General features: G+C 47.8%; 1 protein-coding gene across 5 annotated transcripts in view; it reads left to right on the top strand.

The window, feature by feature from the left end:
* The window catches only part of LOC120953020 (serine/threonine-protein kinase minibrain), a 60,933-nt gene that overhangs the window by 1,696 nt on the left and 37,985 nt on the right, over window positions 1-21,252 (top strand). For 2 of the 5 annotated variants that reach the window (XM_040372670.2, XM_040372669.2), the window contains exons 2-3: window positions 6,485-6,529; window positions 6,816-9,136. In XM_040372670.2, the coding sequence (XP_040228604.2) occupies window positions 7,441-9,136 (1,696 nt within the window). In that variant the 5' untranslated portion in view covers window positions 6,485-6,529; window positions 6,816-7,440. The remainder of the gene's footprint in view (window positions 1-6,484; window positions 6,530-6,815; window positions 9,137-21,252) is intronic. The other 3 variants (XM_040372668.2, XM_040372671.2, XM_040372672.2) reach the window with 2 other exon arrangements.

Raw genomic sequence — 21,252 nt, 5'->3', positions numbered from 1 at the left:
GTGCGCACGCTTGCCGTCTGTCGGGTGCTCTCTCTCTCTCTCTCTCACACACACACACACATACACTCTCTTGCTCGCTCGCGCTCACTCTCTTGGGTGTGTGTGTGCTCAGTAAAAACCAACTGTAGCGAATTTCCTCCCCCCCCCATCCTCCCATTCCTGTCGGTGCTACACACTGCGCCACACGTATAAGAAAAAAGAAGAAGACAGCGAACGGCCCTCTTATCCGGCGCCCTTTCGTTTGCATCACCTTCGCTTGGGTTGGGTGTGGGATGGACGGTGGTATTGCTGGAGGGTGGTGTTTTTTTTGTTGCTGTTGTTTCGGTATGGAGACGGCGGCTGTCATCGTGCAGCCACAGGCCGCAGCGTCGACAAAACACCGAAACACGACGACGGTCTCTTGTGTGACAGAGCGTTTGCGGGTTGTTATTATTGTTGCCGCTGAGAAGCCACCTACGGCTTTCATGAGCGAGAAGGAAACAAACCGAGAGAGAGAGAGAGAAATAGAGGAAGAGAGTGAGATAGAGAGAAAAGGAGCGAGATATAGCAATGTGCAGATTGCGTTGTGGAAGCAAGGATTGATCGTGGGACGGGAAGGTGCGTTCGTTGCACCCGCGCATCGGATTTTCGTCGAAGCCACCAGTGCTGAGTGCATCCGGACGTCCGGTGGCGTTGTGTGAGTGTGTGTGTGTCCGCAGCAATTTCGATAGCAAACACATACAAACACAAACACAGCATGCAATGGTGTCTGCGATCGCAATCGCAATGATTTGCTGGAAAGCTCCGAACATCGCTCCACTGTCGTTGTGTGTGTATGTGTGTATGTGTGTGGTGCACGATCCCACGGCCGTGTGTGTGTGTGTGTGTGGGCTCAACGGGCGGCTGCACTCCACCGATGCATTCGATGCAATCATTAAAAGAGGCAACGCAACGCAACAACAGAGAACCGGAACAATGTCTGTTATCTCTTGCTGTGTGTGTGTGTGTTTTTCGGTTGGTGTGTTATATTACAAACCATCGCCAATGAATATTGATTGTTTTTTTCGATTTACTGTTAAAACAAGCAGTACCTCCCTTCCCCTTCCTTGGCCCTAATCGGCCCAACAGCGAACCGAAACCCAACAGCTGCTGGCCACCGCTCGGCTCGGGTGGGGAGGGTTTGTTTTCGGTGTTTGGGCTTTGGAAAGTGGGTGGCCCATTTCCCACTGCACGCCTCGCCAAGCCGCCCAGCGAGCCTCGCCGATTTCCCAAGGTCATTTACAAATCAACCCCACCACTCCTCGCTCCTGTGCCTGGCGGAAGGTATTGGACGCGGGTGTGGTAAATTAATTGCGTGAACATTGTGGCCTTCTTCTTCTGATATGCGGTGCAGCACTGTGCACTAAGGGGTAACACAGGGGGTAGGGTCTCGGGAAAGAGCGGGGGGGGGGGGAAAGGAAAGGCGAGTGAGTGGGGTACGGAAAACGGAAGCCGACGCCGGCAGCCGTGCGCGCGGATCGTGGAAATGTTGATGGAAAGTTTTTCGCGCAAACCCGGGGCCGGGGCGGCACATGAAGCGGTACTAAAATAGAACTACCGACGGGAAAGAGGGGTGGGAGACGAAGAGGAACGGTACAAGGCGTCACGCAATGTGAGCTGAGCTCTCTCGTGGGGTCTAGACCTAAGATCGGAAATGTAGCAGAAAAGCGCTGATGTGAATGTTTGGCTCGGGAAATGGATCTGTAAAAGCTGTTGCAAGCGATACTATTTGTATTTGCCTTTTTTGTATCACAAAACAGTTATTTCGCTTACTGTTCAACAGCGCTTACGAAATGTTAAATCACTAGTGTTTCAGTCAACACTTCGGAAAGAGCTTTCAGTGCTTCCCACATGCTCGATAAGTTTTGTATATTTTGTTCAATTGAATATATAAAACATTTCAGTTGCATTTGGACAATTCATTCAGTGCGAAGCCCCTGCAATCATCCCCCGTTGCCGATTGTGGCCGTTCCACGATTCATTCAGTTTCGCTGCTCGCCCTTTTTTGCTCACGATCTCCACGATCGGCTGGGTCCCCTCTCCTGCCTGGCGCCGCCCTACTGTTAGTGAATGGGACGCGTGGCGCCCCCGATGCCTATTGAAACGTTTTATCTGACCGCAATACATGCAGCGCTGAAGCAATACACGCAAACACAAACGCGAAGTACTGTTTGTATGAAGAGGAAAAGGGTATTGTAGATTCTTTAGTCTTCTTAATTGTTGATAAAATTATTAAAATGTATGTAAAGTTGCGGAATCAATCAAAGCAGTATATGCCGTTAATATGGAATTGCCCCAAAAAAATTGTATTGTTACGTATCATCGCGAAGAGTTTCCATTTCGCCGGCTGTCAAAGAAAGGCTGTCGCGCCGCGCCTTTTGCGATTGCTCCGTTGATTGCACATTCCAGTTGCACACAACTCCCGCACACACACACACACATAGGCGGGTGGAGGGGTCGGTGCGCAAGAGTTGCATTCCTCGCCCCGAACCCCCGGAACACGCTGGGCTGCGATGGAGGCTCTTCTCCCTGGCCATCACCCCCTCGTGGGGGCGTGGAAGCTGTTGGAAGGGAACGCAAACATAGGGAAGAGGAGGCGGGTACGTGCAGAGCGGAATTTATGAAAATCTGGTCCCACTCTCTTGCCCCACCATGCTGCGCGGGCCCTCCTCCATCTGCTGCAGCACCATTGTCTCTCTCGCTCTAGTTCGCTCTCGCGCACACTTTCAGACGCCTTCATCTTTCTCTCAGCTGCATTCCCTGCTTGTGTGTGTGTGTGTGCTCGCCGAAACCATGCAAGCAGGATGAAGCATACCTTCCTCCTCCCACACCCCCCAACCCCAATCAAAAAGTTTAGGCAGTCGGAGATGGAATTTACACCAGTAGGCCGCGCCAGTCGAACGGAAACTGCACGGAAATTGCAGGGGAAGAAGAAGGAGTGTTGGCTGGGTGGGTGGGTGTATCGGACGGAGGAAAACGGTACCTCTAAGGTGGCTGCTTTTCGGTCTGTGAACTGAAAGGGACGGAAAGGGAGGGGGGGGGGGGGTGGGGGGTGGCACTATCTTCCAGCTCCGATGTCTTGCCATGGTCTATGGTTCGGTTCGGTAGCGCTGGTGGCGTCTGGCAAAGGCAATCGCGAGATGCAGTTTCTGCCTTTTTATTTTTGCCCATTGTTTGCCTGGTGTGTGTGTTGCTGTTGAACTTGCACAATTGCACTACTACCTGCTTTTTGTGCGTTTTGTTGTGCGTTTGCTGTGTGCTCATTTTTAGTCGCATCTCTCTCCATTCTCCCTCGCTCTAGTGCGTGCCTTTTATTTTTGGGATTATTACTCTAACCGTCGCTCTAAGCTTTCGTTGGAAGTTTCGCAATGACTGCGCGAGTGGGCGGGCAGGTTTGTGGGTGGGCGCGTGCAGGAACTACATCTGGGAGAGAATGCGTGTGTGTGTGTGTTTTGTTGCGGTAGGTGCATTACCGATGATGGGATGCATCAATGATGGGGATATTCGGTTCGGAAGAGATTGAGTTGGAATCGCTCAAGTGTCGTCTGTGTCGTTCAAAAAACAACGGTGCTCAACATTCGCTTTCTTTTTTTTTGTTGCTGCTGTGCTGAGTGTCCTGACTCATCCACACTTCCTTCCATTCCATAATCTCCCACTCGTCAGGCCGTGTAGGCCTCTCGCGGTAGCGGAACCGGAACAGCCCGACCCGAAACCCGGCGACGATGACGACAGCGTGCGGCGATGGCTCCTTTCCAAATGATCCGTGTAACAGGTCATTCGAGAATGTGTTACGCTAGATTAACCTTCGCCAACTGTGTCGGCGAGCAAACCAACAACCCCCGGCTTGCGTTCAGCTGGCGTCCCGGCGTATTCTGCCGTTGTCGGCTCTGCGTTGATGATGATGATGATGTGTCCTTTTTGGACACACCATTCAAGGCGGCGGGTGTCGGTGGCTCAGTTAAGTTCCGTTCCGGAAGTAAAACAATTGCTTCTTGTATGGTTGAATTTTAACCAGTGGCTTTATTTTGCCGTGACATTTTCTAATTTTTTTTGAGAGCACTTTTTCATGCAAATAGCAAGCGTTACAGTGAGAAACGAATCATCAGGATTGGAGGAAAATTGAAACCATTACTGATCTGCAATCTCTTGTCCAGCACATGTGCTTTCTGTTCATTATTTTTACAAAGTACGCCAGTGGAAATACCAGTTGGGCGGGGACGCTCAGGGGCTACAAAACGGTAGAGGATGTGAGCTGCAGATAGGATTCCAACAGCCACCAGAAATAACGATAAAATACAGCTCTCGGTGTGCTCTTCTTCTCTTCTTCTTTCAGCTCTTGTGTGTGTATATATTGATTTACAAAAATGCAGCTTCTTTATCGGCTGCAATAATCACTTACGACTGATAATATTGACCTGTGCAGCAATTGTATCAGCGAGTAAAGGGTGTATCGTTAGCTCAATAGGAAATTACATTCGATGGTAAACCGTACAGATATAGGATAATAGGTGGGGAAATTTGGAAACCGTTATGACTAAGCCGTTTGGACCAGTAACAGGCCTTATCGAACGACAACCAGCGTGCACAGTTGTTGGCTAGCAACGCTTGCGACGAGCACCCCTTGAATGGTATGTGCCTTATGGTGCTCCACATTTCTTCTGGTCAGCTTACGGGCCTTTTAAACATTATCTTTGAACTGATTTACGTTACACTTATAGCAAGAAAACTATATATAAATGGGGTCGTTTAAATTGCTGCAATATTCATCAAAACCAGAATACTCACTGGATTTGTATTCCGAAGAAGCCATTTTTCTATGCAGGCCTGGAAAAAGATGAAATGTAGTTAATGCCTTATCTGTAATGTGCACAGAATTACAGGGTTTTCCAAGTCATTTTTGAATGTGCACATCATTATTCATCGCATCCAAGATGTTTTTCAACAGCTGTCAAATGGTGTGTATTTGCTTAAAAATAAAATTTCAGTTTTAACACATGATTTATGAGTTTCAACACACCACAAAGAACAGTCAAACTGAATCCAGCTTGTGGCGTGCTGAAAATCATGCTGATGAAATTAAAAATTAATTTAATGGAAATGATATGTCAGATTGATGTGGATTAACAATGTTTACATTTGAAAGTGACTTGGAAAACCCTGTATTTGATCGCTTGCAAGATGATTTTTTTCAACAGCTGTCACATGGTCTATTTGCACCACAATGAAATGTCAATTCCTCCACATGATTTTCAACACATCTCAAAGAACTGTCAAACTCGGTTCAACTTGAAGATGTGTTGAAAATCATGTAGAAGAGCTGGAAAATGTTTGTGATGCAAGTACAACATTTGACATCTGTTGAAAAACATCTCGCAAGCAATGCAAAATGACATTGGAAATTGACTAGGAAAATCCTGTAAATCGCTGAAAGTCAATCCCATCAGTGGTACAGGGCAAGCCTGGACTGACCACGGTTGTTGAGCCAAAGAAGAAGAAGAAAAAAAGAAAAAATAGTTATTACCAAATGTATTTGATAAAAAAAAGCTTCTGTTTTTTCCAAGTAGAGAAGATTATAAAAAATAAATATCTGGCGCTGAATAAATGAAAAAACCGATAATTATACCTTTTTCCATCTAGTCGTTGATGTCGCTCGGTAATACAAAGTAGGGAATGGTATTATGGTCGTCCTGCCAATGTACTGAGCGCACTTTCTTCCATGGCATATGATTAGCATGACTCTATGACGAAGAACCTTGTTTTCCCCTTAAGCACTTCCGACGCAATAAGTGCATGCACTGGACGGCTGGCCGCTAAGCGATCGACCGATCGCACTGCCCATCGCATGATTTGTTTTGCTGTTTTTTTTTTTTTTTTTTTTTTTTAAATGACGCATCCACAGCGACCAGCGGTCATTGCAATGCATTGTTAGAACCACTCCCACCCGTCCTCGTTATTTCAAAATTTCCTATTACAAACACACACTCATTAGTTCGTTCGATGTAAAGGAGGAGGTAAATAACCATGACAACAACGCACGGGGAATGGCAAGCCGTTGCTATGACGCGTCTCGCCGCGCACTGTCCGCGCGTTTTGCTAATCCGATTGCCAAGTGGTGGGGGACGGGGGGGCCCAACGGTCTGGGACGGGGGAAGAGTGATGGTGATGATGGGCGATCTAACTGACTGTAAACAAAGTTCACTCGACGGTGATGGGCCTGCTGTGTAGAAGGGGGAAATTATTATCCCTTGAACTTCCCGTGTCTCTCTGGCGCGTGTCCCTCGCTAGAAGTAGGTCAAGCCCCGGCGGGTGTCGAGTTGATTGTAGGCTGTCGGTGGGTTCCGTGTTGTTGCCATGCGTGGTTGGCGGGGGCGTGTAGTGTAATCGTGTTGCAATTTAAAACTAGTTTATTGCAAAAAAAGAACATATTTTCTAAAATCATTTCTTGCTCTCTTTTCTCTTCTTACAGCATTACAGATTCGTGTGTAACTGACCAGCCACTCAACGCAGCACGGTGAAAACTTTGCATCCTGCTTGGATTGCATCCCCCCCACGAACAGGCACAAACACATTCTCCCACAATGCCTGCCTGTTGATCTCCGTCCACAAGATATCCCGCGGCACATTGTCTCGTTTTGGGGTTGGAAAACAGTGCGACGAAGGCAACGACTCTAAGACAGTGCGGTGGTGGTGGTGTTTGTTGTACTGAGAGGGAGGGCGCGAGTGTTAAATAATTAATCTCCACTCCCGGTTTGCCTCGGTGCTAATTGATTGTGTCTTTTTTTGTCTGTGTTTTGTAGGTTGTTGTTTTTTTTTGTTTCATTTGCACCGCTCGTGAAGCTCACGGTATCGTGCTGTGCGCGTGTGTGTGTGTGTAGGATGATAGAATGTGAGCAAAAAAAAAAGTTGCCCGAAAGAGTAAGGTAGGGCTGGCAAGCGCTCTATCTCTCTCTCTCTCTCTCTCGCTCGCTCGCTCTCTCTGCGGGGGAACCACGGAGTAGAAGAAAGTGTGAAAGTGATCGTGAAGAAGAGGAAGAAGAAGAAAAAAGTGAAAAATAGTTAGCAAACATCTGCTAAAAATTTTCCCTTTCCAAGCACCACGTGTGTATGTGAGCGTGCGCGCGCGCCCGCCCGTGTGTGTGTGTGTTTGTGCGTATTGTTTGTGTTGTGCAAAGGTGTGCAATAGCAGGAAGTGCAAGCAAGGGGGAAAAGGGAAAGATCCCTTCAAAGCGACCCGCGGTTGATTTATTTTCTATTTTTCCGGCTTTAGTTGGCTCAGCTCTGTGCGGGTGTGTGTGTGAGCGGGTTTTCCTCGATCGATCTGCCGAGTAGTAGTGTGTGTGTGTGTGTGCCGTGTGCCTAACCCAGTGTGCGCGTGTCGGGCATGTGTGGTGCTGTGCGTAGGCGCGTGTGTTTGCCGGGGGCATGATAGTAACCCCTCGATCGGCCTCGCTCACACTCAACGCAGCAAGCGAAAGCGTCGTCGTCGTCGTCGGTGGTGATCGTCGTCGGCGTTGCCTACCCCTCGATACCACGACCGTCGGTGGCGGTGGTGGTGGTGGTGGTGGTGGTGATAAGAGTAGCAGCAGCAGCAGCAGCAATAACAGCAACCATAACAACGGCTGCGACGACCGGAGGGACGGCGTCCCCATCATTAGCAACCTGTTGATTGGCAGCCCAGCCGACATTTCGGTTGCTGGACAGTGGCACGAAGCAGCGGCCAGGTGGCGGCAAGCGAACGGTAGAGCGAACGACGGCCACCGGTTCGCCATCTGCACGAGACGGGAGCAGCAACGTAGTACGGCAGGTACCGTTCCGCGCGGTGGGCAGCCCGAAAGCGGCAGCACGTACCGTACCGGCGTGACGGAAGGTGGTGGTGGTGGTGCGGCGGCGTCAGCAGCAGCAGTAGCAGCGGCAGCGACGGCCACGTTTGCGGAAGCCGGCACAAGTCACGACGATCGGCTGCGCGGTGGTAGTGCGGTTGGTGGAGACGTAGCGGCTGGATTCGAACGCGTCGAAGGGATTGGTGGCGGCGGGGTAGGCGAAGCGGAAGGAGTGCGACGTAGTAGCACGGCAACGGCAACGACGAGCGGTCAGCGCCAGCAGCAGCAGCAGCAACAGCAGCAGGAACCGTTCGCACCGAAGACGGCCAGCAGTAGTGGTGATAGTGTCGGGGGCGGTGGCGGAGGTGGTGGTGGTGGCGGTGGTGGACGAGGGTTCCATTTCCCCGCGCATCAACCCGGCCGGCAAGAGGGAGTGGACATCGTCCTGCCGGTCGCTTCGTACGTGGGAGTGGTGGGCAGTGGTAGGCGACAGCAGCAGCAGCAGTACCAGCAGCAACAGACAGCACCGTCGTCCGCGGACGATCCGGTCGGTGGTGGAGTGGTGGTAGTGCAGGGCGGCAGCGACAGTAGCAGCAGTAGCACCGGCAGCAGCAACAGTGGTGGTGGTGGTGGCGGCGGCCTTGTCAGTGGCAACAGTGGTGGTGCGGAAAGTAGTGCCAGTTGCAGCAGCACCGCTAGCAGCGGAAACGGAATTGCCGGCTCGGTGGTTGCGCCGGACGCGGTCGGGGGCAGCTCGCAGTTCGGTTCGATCGGTACGGGCAGGGCGGGCGGGGACGCTAGTCGCGAGGACGAGGGTGGCTCGAGCGGGAGCGGGGGGAGCGGCAAGCGCATCCTTGCCGTGAACCGCAACATCGACGATCTGCTGTTCGGCAGCGATCTGGACTCGCTGATCAACGACAATATTATTTATGGCTTCAAATCGCTGAAGGTTAGCCGGGCCCAATCGCAGGATCAGCTAGACTATCAGCAGCAGCAGCAGCAGCTGTTGCAACAACAACAACAGCAGCAGCAGCAGCAACCGTTCTATCACCATTACCATTCGAATCCGCTGCATTTGCAACAGCATTTACAACAGCAGCAGCAACAGCAGCACCTGCCGAACACTGCTGCGACGCTCGGCTACCAACCGTACCAGCCACAGCAACAATCACATCATCCTGCCCATCAGCAGCAGCAGCACCAATCACACATCGGCCATTGGATCGAGTCGGAAATTATAGCGAGCAGCAGCAACAGCAACAGCAGCACCATGTTGGCCGACAAAGCGAAACAGAAACGTAAGTAATCCGAATTTTTTTGATAGGTTTTTATTAAATTTGGGAGGTAAATAGTGTTATGTACATGAAGAGCGCTCTTTTCTAGAAGGTGCGAGTTCGAAGAATACTCCGCGATGTCCAGATATGTAACCTATGGGCTCTGCATTGAGACAATTCTAATTCTTTGAGACAATGCTTTACACATAGACAATACTGAAAGAAGTATCCAAATTTAAAATTAAGTACCATAAATAAGGATATTCAGTGAACGTGCGAAGAGTTAAAATGAGCGTGAGAAGAGTTAAAATGAGCGTGAGAAGAGTTCAAATGAGCAAGCGGAACTATATTGAACGCGCTGAGCTACATTGAGTGCAGGGTGCTACATTGAGTGCAGGGTGCTACACTGAGCAGGGTTGAGTTAATTTGAACCAACGGACTTATATTGAGAAGAAGCTCATGGAGCTATATACTGAGCTCACGGAGCTTGCTTTAACTTTTCAGATCAGCATTGAGATTAAGGAGCTACGTTGAGCTTACAGAGCTATAGGTCCTCTGACCGAATGATAGTATAATGAAAGAGCGCAACTACATTGAACGTCTGGAGTTAAATTTGTGTCTACGGAGCTACTTTGAGCTTAAAGAGTTACATTGAGCTTTTGGAGCTATATTGAGCTCACGGAGCTTCACTGATTTTTTGCGGAGCTCCATTGAGTATGCAGAGCTATATTGGAGTTCTTGCCGTTGTTTTATAATACTGTATGTTTGCTCTACTCGTTGAAAAGAGTCGCTTTACACTACATGTGTTGCAGATGTCAAATAGGTATACGAGCAAAACCCTCCCGGGCATCATTTAGGGCGCCGCTTTAGGACGATTGCCGAAAGAATGTGATAATTTTGCTGATGTCTGATTGATGTTAGTTTGCGCTAGACTAATTGGTCTGTTGATACAGTCGGTCTTCTAGGAAATTGCGTTACTATATTCAAACCATCTCGCGCATCTCTGCGCTCGTATTACATTCTAAAATTATGCCTATCAACATCAAGCTACCGGTAGGTGGGTGGCAGTCGATGGTAGAATTATTTTTACCTTTAACGTCGTTCCTCGAACTTTACCCTCCTTGGTTTACGTGTTGTGGCGTGGTAAGAGCAAGAGCCGTATGTCTGCGCTTGGGTTAGAGAGGGAAAGAGCCCCAAATTTTGCTGGCTGCCTGTGGCTCACACACACACACACACACACACACTGCGCTGCTGTAGGCGGGAAACTTTCTCCGTGATCTGCAAAAACTTTCCACGAACGGCGAGGTGAAACACTCGTCTACGGTCTATAGTCTAATTTTCCGCCCGCTTCGTTCTTCGAACGGTAATTAAAACGCACGAAACGCAAGCTTTTCAACCGTTGTGTACGCAGCGTTCTTGAGCTGCTTGAACGTGGATGAGTTTTTGGGTGGAAAATTTACCACATCTTACCGCGAACACACACACACACAGTACCAGCGTGTGACTGGGGTGTTTTTGTGGAGCTTTCATCGTTGGTTGGCATTTCTCTCGAACGATTCTATCGACCGGTTGTTATTTGGAGTACAGGGATTTCTTCAAACTCTTTCTGCAGTGGATCGGTAGTAAAAGTGGTACGGCTTTCTGGGTCTCGTTATGTTCCAGGGAAGGTGGCTTTTGTGGGTTAGTTATGTTACAGAACTTCCGTCTTGTCAGTTGAAAATGGATGGCCGGTACCCCCAAGAGATCATTTCGCCCAGGCGACTTGATAAATCGAGCAGCTAATCAGCGAAATGCTTCGATCATACTTTACTGCCGTAACATTAAGGTTGCTAATTTAATGGATCGTTTGCGTGGACGTTTTTTTTCCAATTAATTTGTTGGAAAACTCTAAGGATTTTGTTAAGGAATTATTTTTATCGAGTCATTTATAGACTTGAAGCCAAACTGCTGTTAATAAACCATTATTAATAACAAATATTATGTCTCTCCCTCTTACTGTCTCTCTCTTTCGCTCTCTGTCTCCCCCGTTCGCGATAAAATCAATTAACATATTATGAGTCATGGGAAGAATTAGACTAGATGTCCTATATGTTCGGTACCGCCTTTATAGACGTTTGCTGATCGATTTTGTGCTCCTTCTTTATGCATGAGTCATGTAAAAGTCCTTCCCTGTCATCAAGTTCTTTGTACAAAAGTAATGTCCCGAGAGACGTACCAGCAGCTCACATTCTGCGTTTTGTCTCGCGTAGAAACAATTGGCCTTTGGGGCCAAGTGGTGGGGCCACATCGGGATTCACAGCAGAGACGCAGGAGTGTTCTCACTCCACTAACAAAGACTCACTAAGAAGCCCGAGCCCCCCGAGATTGCATTGGTGTGTTCTTTGTTGCCGTTTGGATCCTGCTCCAACCGCAGCCTTCACCTGGGCCAAAGACGTGCCCTTGCTAATGGAAAAAGTGTGGGAACTGTTTGTTGCATGCCCTTTCTGTCTCATCTTCAATCCAATCGGTTGTGCCCACACACATTCTCTCTAGCTCTCTCCTCTTGTTTTTCTTAAATTTCTTGTCCTTTCCGTGGTGGCACGTGTCATCATTGTTCCTCTTACAACCTTTCATCACTTAGTGTGTGTGTGTGTATCGTGTTTCATTGGAAATTCCTCATAATGCGTGTACGACATACGATATGCTTTGTGTTGGTTTCCCCTCGTTTTATCAAACCTCTGTCGTATCGAACTGCTCGCAAATATGTTACTGCTGTGTTTCCCTCCGCAATGGAGGCGCCTGGTGGTAATCAGTTGGAAGTATTGGTTTTTTGTCGAATTTAAATGTCATATTATTTACGACTTCGAGCTTCGTATGACGTGCAGGGGTTTACCTCACGCACCAGAGAACAACTGAAGAAAAAAGAGCTTACCTCTGATCTGCCAAGAAACAAAGTAATAATTGTTATGTTTGGTTCAATGTTTTTCGCTCCTGCTTTTGCTGGCAGTGATAAAATGGAATCTTTCATTCATCTTCTTCCGCCGCTGCGCTGGTGGAATAGCTCTGCGCTCGTACTATCTAGCTCTAGTTGCTAGTTTACGATCACTTGCTATGTGACGAAGTGGTGGTAGCGATAAGGAAAAACCGCAACAATGTGTGTGTATGTGTGTGTGTGTGAATAACCGGACATTGTTGGTGCGGTCGGGTGTCATAACTATTTCATTTTATTACCGGCTCTAATCTCCTTCGGAACAATCCAGCGCTCGCGAATGAGTGTGTTGTGGAAGGCTGTGCTGGGAAGACCCCCTTGAGTGCGTGTTTCTTTTCTCCTTTTCTTTACTCTGCAAGCAGCGCTTGCTGTTTGTGGAATTGTGTGTGCGAGATGGGGAAGAAGGCTTAGCCGAAAAAAATGCATTAAAGCACGATGCAATTACTACACACAACACCGTACATGACGATGCTGCCGCTCTCGATGTAACGCGCTTCTACCGACAACAATGTCTTAGCGGGGATGTTTTATGCTTTACGGTGTAATAAAAGAAGGAACGGCTGCACTCAGTACCTTGCATTCTATCTCCAACCCTACCTTAATGCCTATTCTCCCGCGTGGAAACCGAGAATGATCGGTGTGCTGCTGCTTTTGAATGGCGAAACATTGCCACCGGGCGGTACGCGCCACACGCACATGTTTGTTGTTTGATGTGTTTTGTTCCGGTTCCGGTGGCGCAACAATTTCATCATGTCACGCAAATGCAATGCTTTCGGTTGGACAATGACCGCCGGCCACTCCACCTGAACATCATGTGACGGACATTCTTGCCAACAAATGGCAATGATCTTAAGGTGGATGCCCGTCGTAATTCTTAAGGTTCGAATGTGCGGTGGCGTTAGTGAAGTTAACCAGCTGCCGGTGAGAATTATGCGATTAATTAAACAAAAAAAAATTATATAAAATTTTATTTCATCTTGTCCTTGGGAATGTGGTGGAAGATGATTCAGATGAACGATAGGCTTCATTGAAGGCATTGATAGGCATTGAAGAATTTCCATTTAGTGACGAATGTGTATCGGGATTCGTTACTTCCTATAAGTTACTGCCAAAGTGATTAGCGAACACAGCGTGTTAGTTTTTCTACCATCCTCTGTATCGCTATACCGCTGTAGAAGTGGCGGACTAAAGTGTGACAAAGGTTATTAGGGAAGGTAGGATGTGTGTGTGTGCTGCTCCTGACCGCCGCGAAACCGTCACACGCTCACTCGGCTCGGCGCGCATTATCAGCTGTCACTTATTGCGCAATATCTCCCCGATAGCGTTCGGTATGCTTTTGGACCGGCAGTGACATACTCTCCCTTGCAGGGGCGGGCAAGAGGCACGGTGACTGCGTCCAAGTAGTACTATGTGCGTCGTCATCACCGCGACCGGACAAAGGTACGATTCACGCTATACAGCAGCGCTGATAACAACCCGAACAGAGGCCGCGCATTTCGTAGGGCTGGGTTGCAACACAACCCGTCGCGATGCTCCGTGCTTGTTCTTTTGGAGTATGTTGTGTGTGTGTGTGTGTTTTTTTTTTGTGCAGTTTGCAGGGGATCACTACTCTCGCTCTCTCAACACTTCTGCGTCCATCCCTTATCAAACGTTTGTACCGGGCGCTGGTCGACGAATCTGGTCTGTTTGTTTTAGTATATGTACACGGTTACAGTTTTTCGTTGAATTTGTGACGCGTATCCCCCCCCCCCCCCCCTCCATATTATCAGAACAGTCTGGTGGGAATCGTACCCTGCTTGTTGTGTAGGTGTTGTCGCTGTACATCGGAATTTTGGGCAAATGAGTGAAAGGGCAATGTGTTCCACCAATTTGTCACGATGAAGTAACCAAGCGCCGGCTCCCCTTATCTGCGCCGGGGACCGTTGCCGTGCTGCCCCGTGATTGCGACGTGACACAGTTCGGTGAAAATTTCGGTCATGGTCACGCTTCGCAACCGCTGTTGTCCGGGTGCGTTGTTACTGTGGGACTTTTGGGATACGTTTATTGCTTTCCGATTAAGGGGGTGGCGTTTTCGGCGTAGAATGCAGTAGCGATGAGGATTTTGATTCACTGATAGAACCATTTTTCAATGTTGCTTTCTTCCTTTCATTTTTTCTACCCAACTTTGAGCTTGTGAATAGCACCACTAGGAAAGGAAAGCAAATAATTTAATGCATTAATTTTTATACCTTGTTATGGCGGATTAAATGTGGCATTTATGGGTGTCAAAATATTTACACGCGTTTAATCAGCTTTTGTCACGGGTGAGCGGCTCTCACAACGGGGTAATAATAAACAGTACACAGCGGAGTGCGAGAAAAGGTGCTTTTTATTTTGAATTGAAATTTGTTTGCAATATTGCGGGGAGGAGAACAATTTAAAAAAAGAAAAAAAAATCAAGCCAGAAATGACATTAACGAGCTAATTAAAGCGTGTCGCCCGTTGTTTTTTGTAATGTAAACCGGGTCTTTTATTTACTTCGGTACATTTTTATTTGATTCAAGTGATCCTCGTGTTGTTTTTCCGGGTTGATATGAATGAAAAAGTTGTCTTTGGATAATGAATTTTAAATATTTTTTTTTACTTTGATTTACTTCAATAAAAGCTTAGCAAAAAAAGCTTATGTTTTTCCCCAAAACTCTATAAAAACTATTTTTTCTTGGTTGCGTAATCTGGCGATGAAGCCTTTTAACCTAATAGGAAACATTTAATCTTTAGCTGTATCCTACCTTCTTTCCACCTTTTCGTGTTCGCCGAACACACTTACACAAACAACGGTGTGATAAAAATAAAAACCCATTTAATGGGTCAATCTAACGCACGTTCTCATTCTTTCCCTTCTTGCGCGCACTCTCTCTCTCTCTCTCCCCTCCTCGAATGCATCGGCTCCACTCCGCTCGTCCCTCATCCCAAGGTTCGTTAGCTTTTGCCGCTGCAATCGAAAACCGGGCGTGTAGGATTGCGATCGAGATATCCTATAATTAAATCAAGCAAAAGGTTCCCTGTGGCTCCCTTTTTTCCCTCCGTGGCGTGGGTAGGCTACAGCCCGACGGTGTTGCAGTGGATGGGGGAATTAAATGCGAAGGAATGCTGTGTCCCACGCGAGAATACTTTGTTGGTGGTTGGTTGGTTGGTTGGTGTGGGTGCGGGCGTGGGGCGAATGGAGGCGAGCGAAAAAGATGATTGATTGCAAATGGCAGTTTTATTATCATCCGTCCGTCGGGAAAAAGGATGTTATTGATTTTAGGGAGCAGTTTTGGGCAAATACTGGCAACAAAGCACTAGCAGATTGTTTTCTTCCGTGATTGGGAGGGAGGTTGTTTTTACTGTTAATCGATCCTGGCCTATGTGTTAAAAATTGATTGAAACATTAATTAAATTATCTATTTTTTCGGAATTTTTGAAGAGAAAAAAAAAAACTACAGAAAAAAATGAAGATTTAGAAAATGTACCTAAATTGACAGCAGCACTCCCTGTAGCCGTGATCGCTATGCTGTTGCGCGTTACTTTGCAGGTGATCGCACGTTTGCAAGCGTGTCACATGCTTGCCCACTGGCACTGGTGCGCAATATTTGTTTCACTTCCTATCAGCGTGCGCATTACAGGTGTGGATCTTCACGCGCTACGCAGTGTTGTCCATGGGGTGGGAGAAAAAGTAGAGACAAAATTGTGTGTGTGTGTGTGTGTGTTGGTGCATTTTTTGTTTGCAGATGATCATCTGCGTACACCGATTAAAGCAGTTACTTTTCACTAAAATGTCTATAAATCTTATAAGAATGAACTGTTTATCCTTTATCCAATAACATATATGATTAAGAATTAAGCGCATTAATAACGATCATTATCTTGGACTTTGCTCTAATGCTTACCTTGGAAAAGTAAAGAAACAAAAAAATACATCCACCACCGGTTGAGACGTGTTTGCCTTAGTTACGACAGTAGCAGCGCCGGCTTCACCCAGTTAACACACACACACTCCCCAACGGTCACGAGTAATGGTTGTGCACTAGACTACGTCATCATATGCTCAGAAACGGTCATTCATTGTCGTAGTTGTAAAGACCGCGAAGGAGGCGCCTATTGCGCGCACCTTACCTTGCGGTGTTTTCTCTCTCACTTCGCGCACCTTCAAAGTGTCTGGCAGCGCAGTGTGCGTGTATGGTTTGTTCTGCTGCTCCATTCCACTACCATACCATATTACTTGCTACAAGATTGCGCGTGCACGTGAACGCGCAGTGAAATGGCGAGTAGGCGCTACATCCGCACCGAAAATGCAAATATAATTCATCGCGGAGTGGTGTGTGGTGTGGGGGTAAAAATGCAACTTTTTTTTTCTAGAGCCTCTCTCTATTTCACAAAACCTCCCAGTGTCCATGATAAGGAAGGAGCGAGCAAACAAAAAAAAATATTACCGCACAAGACCGTGTTATCGGTGCGTAACCGCGCATACCAGCACCCTGCGCAATGGAGACAAATGATAACCGCTGGACCCTGGAAACAACGTTGAAGAAGACCGCCGGGTAGACTGAAGCAAAAGCATTGTTGATTTGTTGGGGTAGAGAAGAAGCAGAGCACTACGCGAAGAGCTGATGACGCGGGAAAGATGCTCTCTTGCGTTCATGACTGGCGCTTTTTGGGGCGCGCGCGCGCGCTGGTGGATGACGAGGCTGGGTCAAATGACTGGGCGCTGGGGGGAAAGCGCCATGATAGCGCGAGTGCGGTCGACGACGTCAGTAACGAGGCGAAAGTAAGTGATCCATTTTCGGGGCGAGGCGTGAAGCGACTCCTTCGACTAATCAGGTGCGGCGGGCTATTTTCGGTCCCCACGTAAATAGCGCCCGGTAGCAGCGTGGCTGTTACCAGGGGGTCGTTGACGGTGCGGTCAATGGTGCCTCCCAAGATCTGTCGGTACGTGATTTTGATGTAAAAAAGGGTTTGTTAGGAATAGGGTTGGAATTCTGTCCTGTTTTTGTGTAGGAATATGAGCTTTCATGATGTTAATATGTAACGGTTGTGCACATTTTCCAGGCTCGTAAATTCTGCACAATTTTTTTTGTCTATAGGTCCAAGATACGGACGATTCTATACAGATGGATTTGGTGATACACTGTTTGTGATGTCCAAAGAGCTTTGCAAAAATTCAATTAAATCCTATCTGGTACCTGAGAGGACAGTATATTTTTCCATCTCAATGGAACTCATCAAAGAGTTTATATATGATGCACTCAGGTTTGCACAAAGCGGGACGTGCAAAGTTTTGACCTTGCTCACTAAATGCCCATGGTTCCTAGGTTATAATGAAAAACGGTGTCAAGTGTGTCAGTTGACAGCCAATCGGAGTTGTCCAACCATCTCATAGTGGAGGACACTGGGGAGTATTATGAGAGCGTCTCAACGTCGTGCATAATCAAGATCCTAATCCTGTCCGTTCCAAATAGTTCCAAAAATAACCTAAATACTGGCTTGAATTCCAAGAATGAAGATAGCGGAAGTTCTCAAACGCTGATTATTGCTCTTGGCTGCCATCGTTATTGATTTAACCAACATCCTTATTGCCTACCGAACTGCTGGATGCAACTGCAATCCCCCATGAGTTCATCAAATGCACAAGAGGTACAAAAATATCGTGCACTGCTTAAGGCGAGTAATGATGAGCTCTGTCAAGCGGTGCGTACTTCTCGATTTCGATCGTACACCATTAGCGCTTTAAAGCGCTTAAGAACCTTTGTTGGCGTACGCGCGACTTCCTTCACTCATAACGCGATCATCCCGTGAAGACATACAGACATATGACTCAAACCCCCGAGACCCCTCCAGTGTCTGTGTGTGTGTGTGTGTGTGGGCGACTGGCAGGGAGAGGCCGTACGATGACACCCGCACGGTGGATCGTTTGTGACCTCACTCAGAAGGGACTTTTTTGTGTGTCTTCGAACGATCGTGCGACTCTCGCAGCTCGCGCAAGGCGTTGGCGGTTTGCCGCAAAGAAAGCGCGTCAAGAATGTCGTTCGTCCTTCGATTCTGCCTTTGTGGCGGGTAGCACCAATGAGCACCATCACCATCCAACATTTCGCTACGTTTCGATGTTCTTGTTGTTGCATCAAAGCGTAACGGGTTTTTCTTCAGTAGTAGTCCCTCTCCCAGGGCTAACCGCCGCCACACACTCTCGGTTCGGGTTCTTGCGGTTGTGTGGATCGATCGGCGGCCGCAACGTGAGGTAACGCCATCCCCAGCACCACCACCACCCGCTTCTTGTTTGCTGCCAAGAATCGATGCTGTGTTTGGATGCGTTTTTTGTGGTTGTTGTTTTTGTTGCTTCGTGTTACTCTACGGGACCGACCGTCCCCGTCCGTCGTAACGCTTGTTTGGCTGGTTTGTTGTGCCTGGCACGTTAGTGTCTGTTCGCGTCTTCGACGGAGCGGACAGACGGATCGGCCAATAAGGATCCATACTTGAGCGCCCCCTGCACGCGAGGTTGATTGCTTTATGTGTTTTTTGTAATAGTGAAGTGTTGATAGCGTTTATAATAGTGAAGTGAAGCGAGTGTTTCATAAAGCCTGGATGAGTTCGGCCTGTGGGGAGTGAAAAGAACACTCACTCACTAAACAGTGTACTCGGAACAGTTGTTTTAGTGAAACCAGCCAAACAAACTTCAACCTTTTTTGGAAGAGGAGTAGATCGTCGGTCTATGCCTTGTGGACATTCTGGCCTTTAAACCGTCATTACTTAATCGCCTGCCCGTCATGCGGATTGCATAATTTCATTTTCGTTTCTTGCCCGAGCACAACAGCACGATCGCCTTCCCCCCCCCCCCCCCCCCCCCCCCCCGGCGTTGCGCTTTTGGTGGACGCACTACGAGCGCTGCGCATAGAGACGGCGTGCGCGTTTCTATGTGTGTACTTTTTTGTATTTTTTTGTGTGTATTGCTTCTCAAGCGCACAGTGTGTGGGGTGTGTGAGAAGGTAAAAATAAAATCTAATCCATCTTCAACACACACACAGGGCAAAAGGCACGGCAAACAGGAGATTGGTGTTTTGTGGGTGCCTTTTTGGTGGCCAATCCTAGTGGCCATCTGTCATACGGGGTCGGACTGTCCAGTGAAACAATCCAGTGTGTGTGTGTGTGCCGGGTTGTATTGTGATTAGGTGCAGTGTTTGCCATTTATTTGCGATATTCCACCTCACTGGGGTGGGGAATAAGACTTGAATCGTGCTTTTTTTGCCTTGCTTTTCGGATGGGTTGGTGTGGGCAGGAAGTGCGTCACAGGCAGCTCTCTTCGGTTTTGCGTACGCACCGCCCGATTGGCGATAATAATAGAAGCCCCACAACGGTCGCGCTGTGTTTGCAAGTGTGCCTGTGTGTGTGTGTGTGTGTGTTTGTGTGGGAAGGTGCCGCGGGAAGGGGGGCTGCTCGCTTCTCGGCAACAGCAAGATTTGGCATTTTCGTTTTCTTGCACAAAAAAGAAAAATAACACACAACAGAGCCGATACTAGAACCAGACTGTATGCGAGGTTGCTGTGGGGTGTTCCGATCGTTTTTGAACAAATCAAAGAAATCGCGCCCAGCATTGTTGGGTGTGCAATTCAATCGTGAAGTGGTTTTATTCTATCTCTATCTCTATCCCTTCCTGTGATATGGTGTGTAGTGGTTTTAGAAAATTGGGCAGACAACTCTCCCCCTCCTGTAGCAAATAACACGCACATTGTCCTACTTTTCATCGGCAAACGATCGGCGGGAACAGTGAGAAAAAAATAGATACAAACTTTGTGCCTCAACATGACTAGTGCGCTGTGTTACATTTCCTCCTTGACGCTAACGCAGTCCTGGCCGACGAAGGACGCATACGGTGAGTATATACAGGCACGGTGTTCGATTGGGCCAATGGGGTAGTTGGGGACGTGTTGAAGGAGCAACAGCTTTGCGCCGGGACGTTCCCCCCCGAACGGCTGGGATGCGGAACAAATGTCTCGTTTTGTGTGCAGTAGCAGAAGAGGATTGCACAGTGGTGGGGACGGTTTTATTTTGAGGTTTTTGTTCTCTTTTTCTTTTTTTAATCTTCCACCCGAGATCCGTTTTTCCGCAGATCAATGAACGCGGTCGAACGTGGGATGTATTTGATGCGGTTCGTTAAACGAGGCTGGCTGCTTTAATCATTGTTTGGCTTTCAAAAAAAACCCGTCTGCCTGAATTCTGAAGATGGGTTGATACACGATAGACGAGGAATGTCCTTATCGGCTTGCGTCGTCGTCTTATTGGTAGGGACAAAGCTCATATAGCAGCAAAGGTATAAAGTCCAAGTTATTAGTGTGTTATTTCGCACTCAATTTTCACCACTGTGCTCCTACTCCTCTGCAGACTGGACACAATCGCTCCGTTGTTGGGCTGCTAGATCAAGTTCGATTAGAGAGGATCCCCCTTCTCACCATCATAGACTTTTATTTTATCACTTTCTTCACGTGTGCTGCCTGCCAAGACACTCACAATCACACATGGCTAGCAGAAAAGCGCTCTCTTTCCTTTTGACTTTCGCCTAAGATGTGCTAGAAACAGTGGTTAGAGAGAGAGAGAGAGAGAGAGAGATAGTGTCCATTGTGTTTGCGCGTGATTGTAATTTAGCGTCAAATAATGTAAAGCTCGTGAGGTCGCTTGGAAATCGTCGTCGTGCACATTGGTGTGGTGATGACCCCGTTTGCGCCCGCGCCAGTCGCGGTCCCAGCCAACGACAGCGCAGGCAGCCGACATTAAGCCGTTTGTTGGAAACTGTTATAAGGTTCCAACAAACTGTCAGCTAAGGCGATGTTTTGTGTATGGACATAGGCATAAAAAGGGAGAAAACCGCGCAAAATGGAATAATTGCGATAAAAACACCCAAGAGCGAAGATAACAGAGAATAAAGAAAAAAACTAATTTTTTGGTGCACCCTCAGTGCTTACCTAACAAATTCACTTTGTTCTCTTATTTTTTTGGTTAGAGCGCCAGTTTCTAACATTCCAAAAAATTAGTTTGGAACACATCGACGCTTAAAACTAAATCGCGAAACGAAAAATATCGGTAGCCACCGAAGTACCGTTAGTGTTGAATCGCGCGCGTGATAAAAAGGAAAACGTTCACTAGGTTGAGTAGTGCAAACACCATG

This window comes from Anopheles coluzzii, chromosome 2 (genome assembly GCF_943734685.1).
Source record: "Anopheles coluzzii chromosome 2, AcolN3, whole genome shotgun sequence".
NCBI classification, from domain to species: Eukaryota; Metazoa; Arthropoda; class Insecta; order Diptera; family Culicidae; genus Anopheles; species Anopheles coluzzii.
The sequence above is the reverse complement of the archived record's forward strand: the minus strand, read 5'-3'. Positions and strand labels throughout refer to the sequence as shown.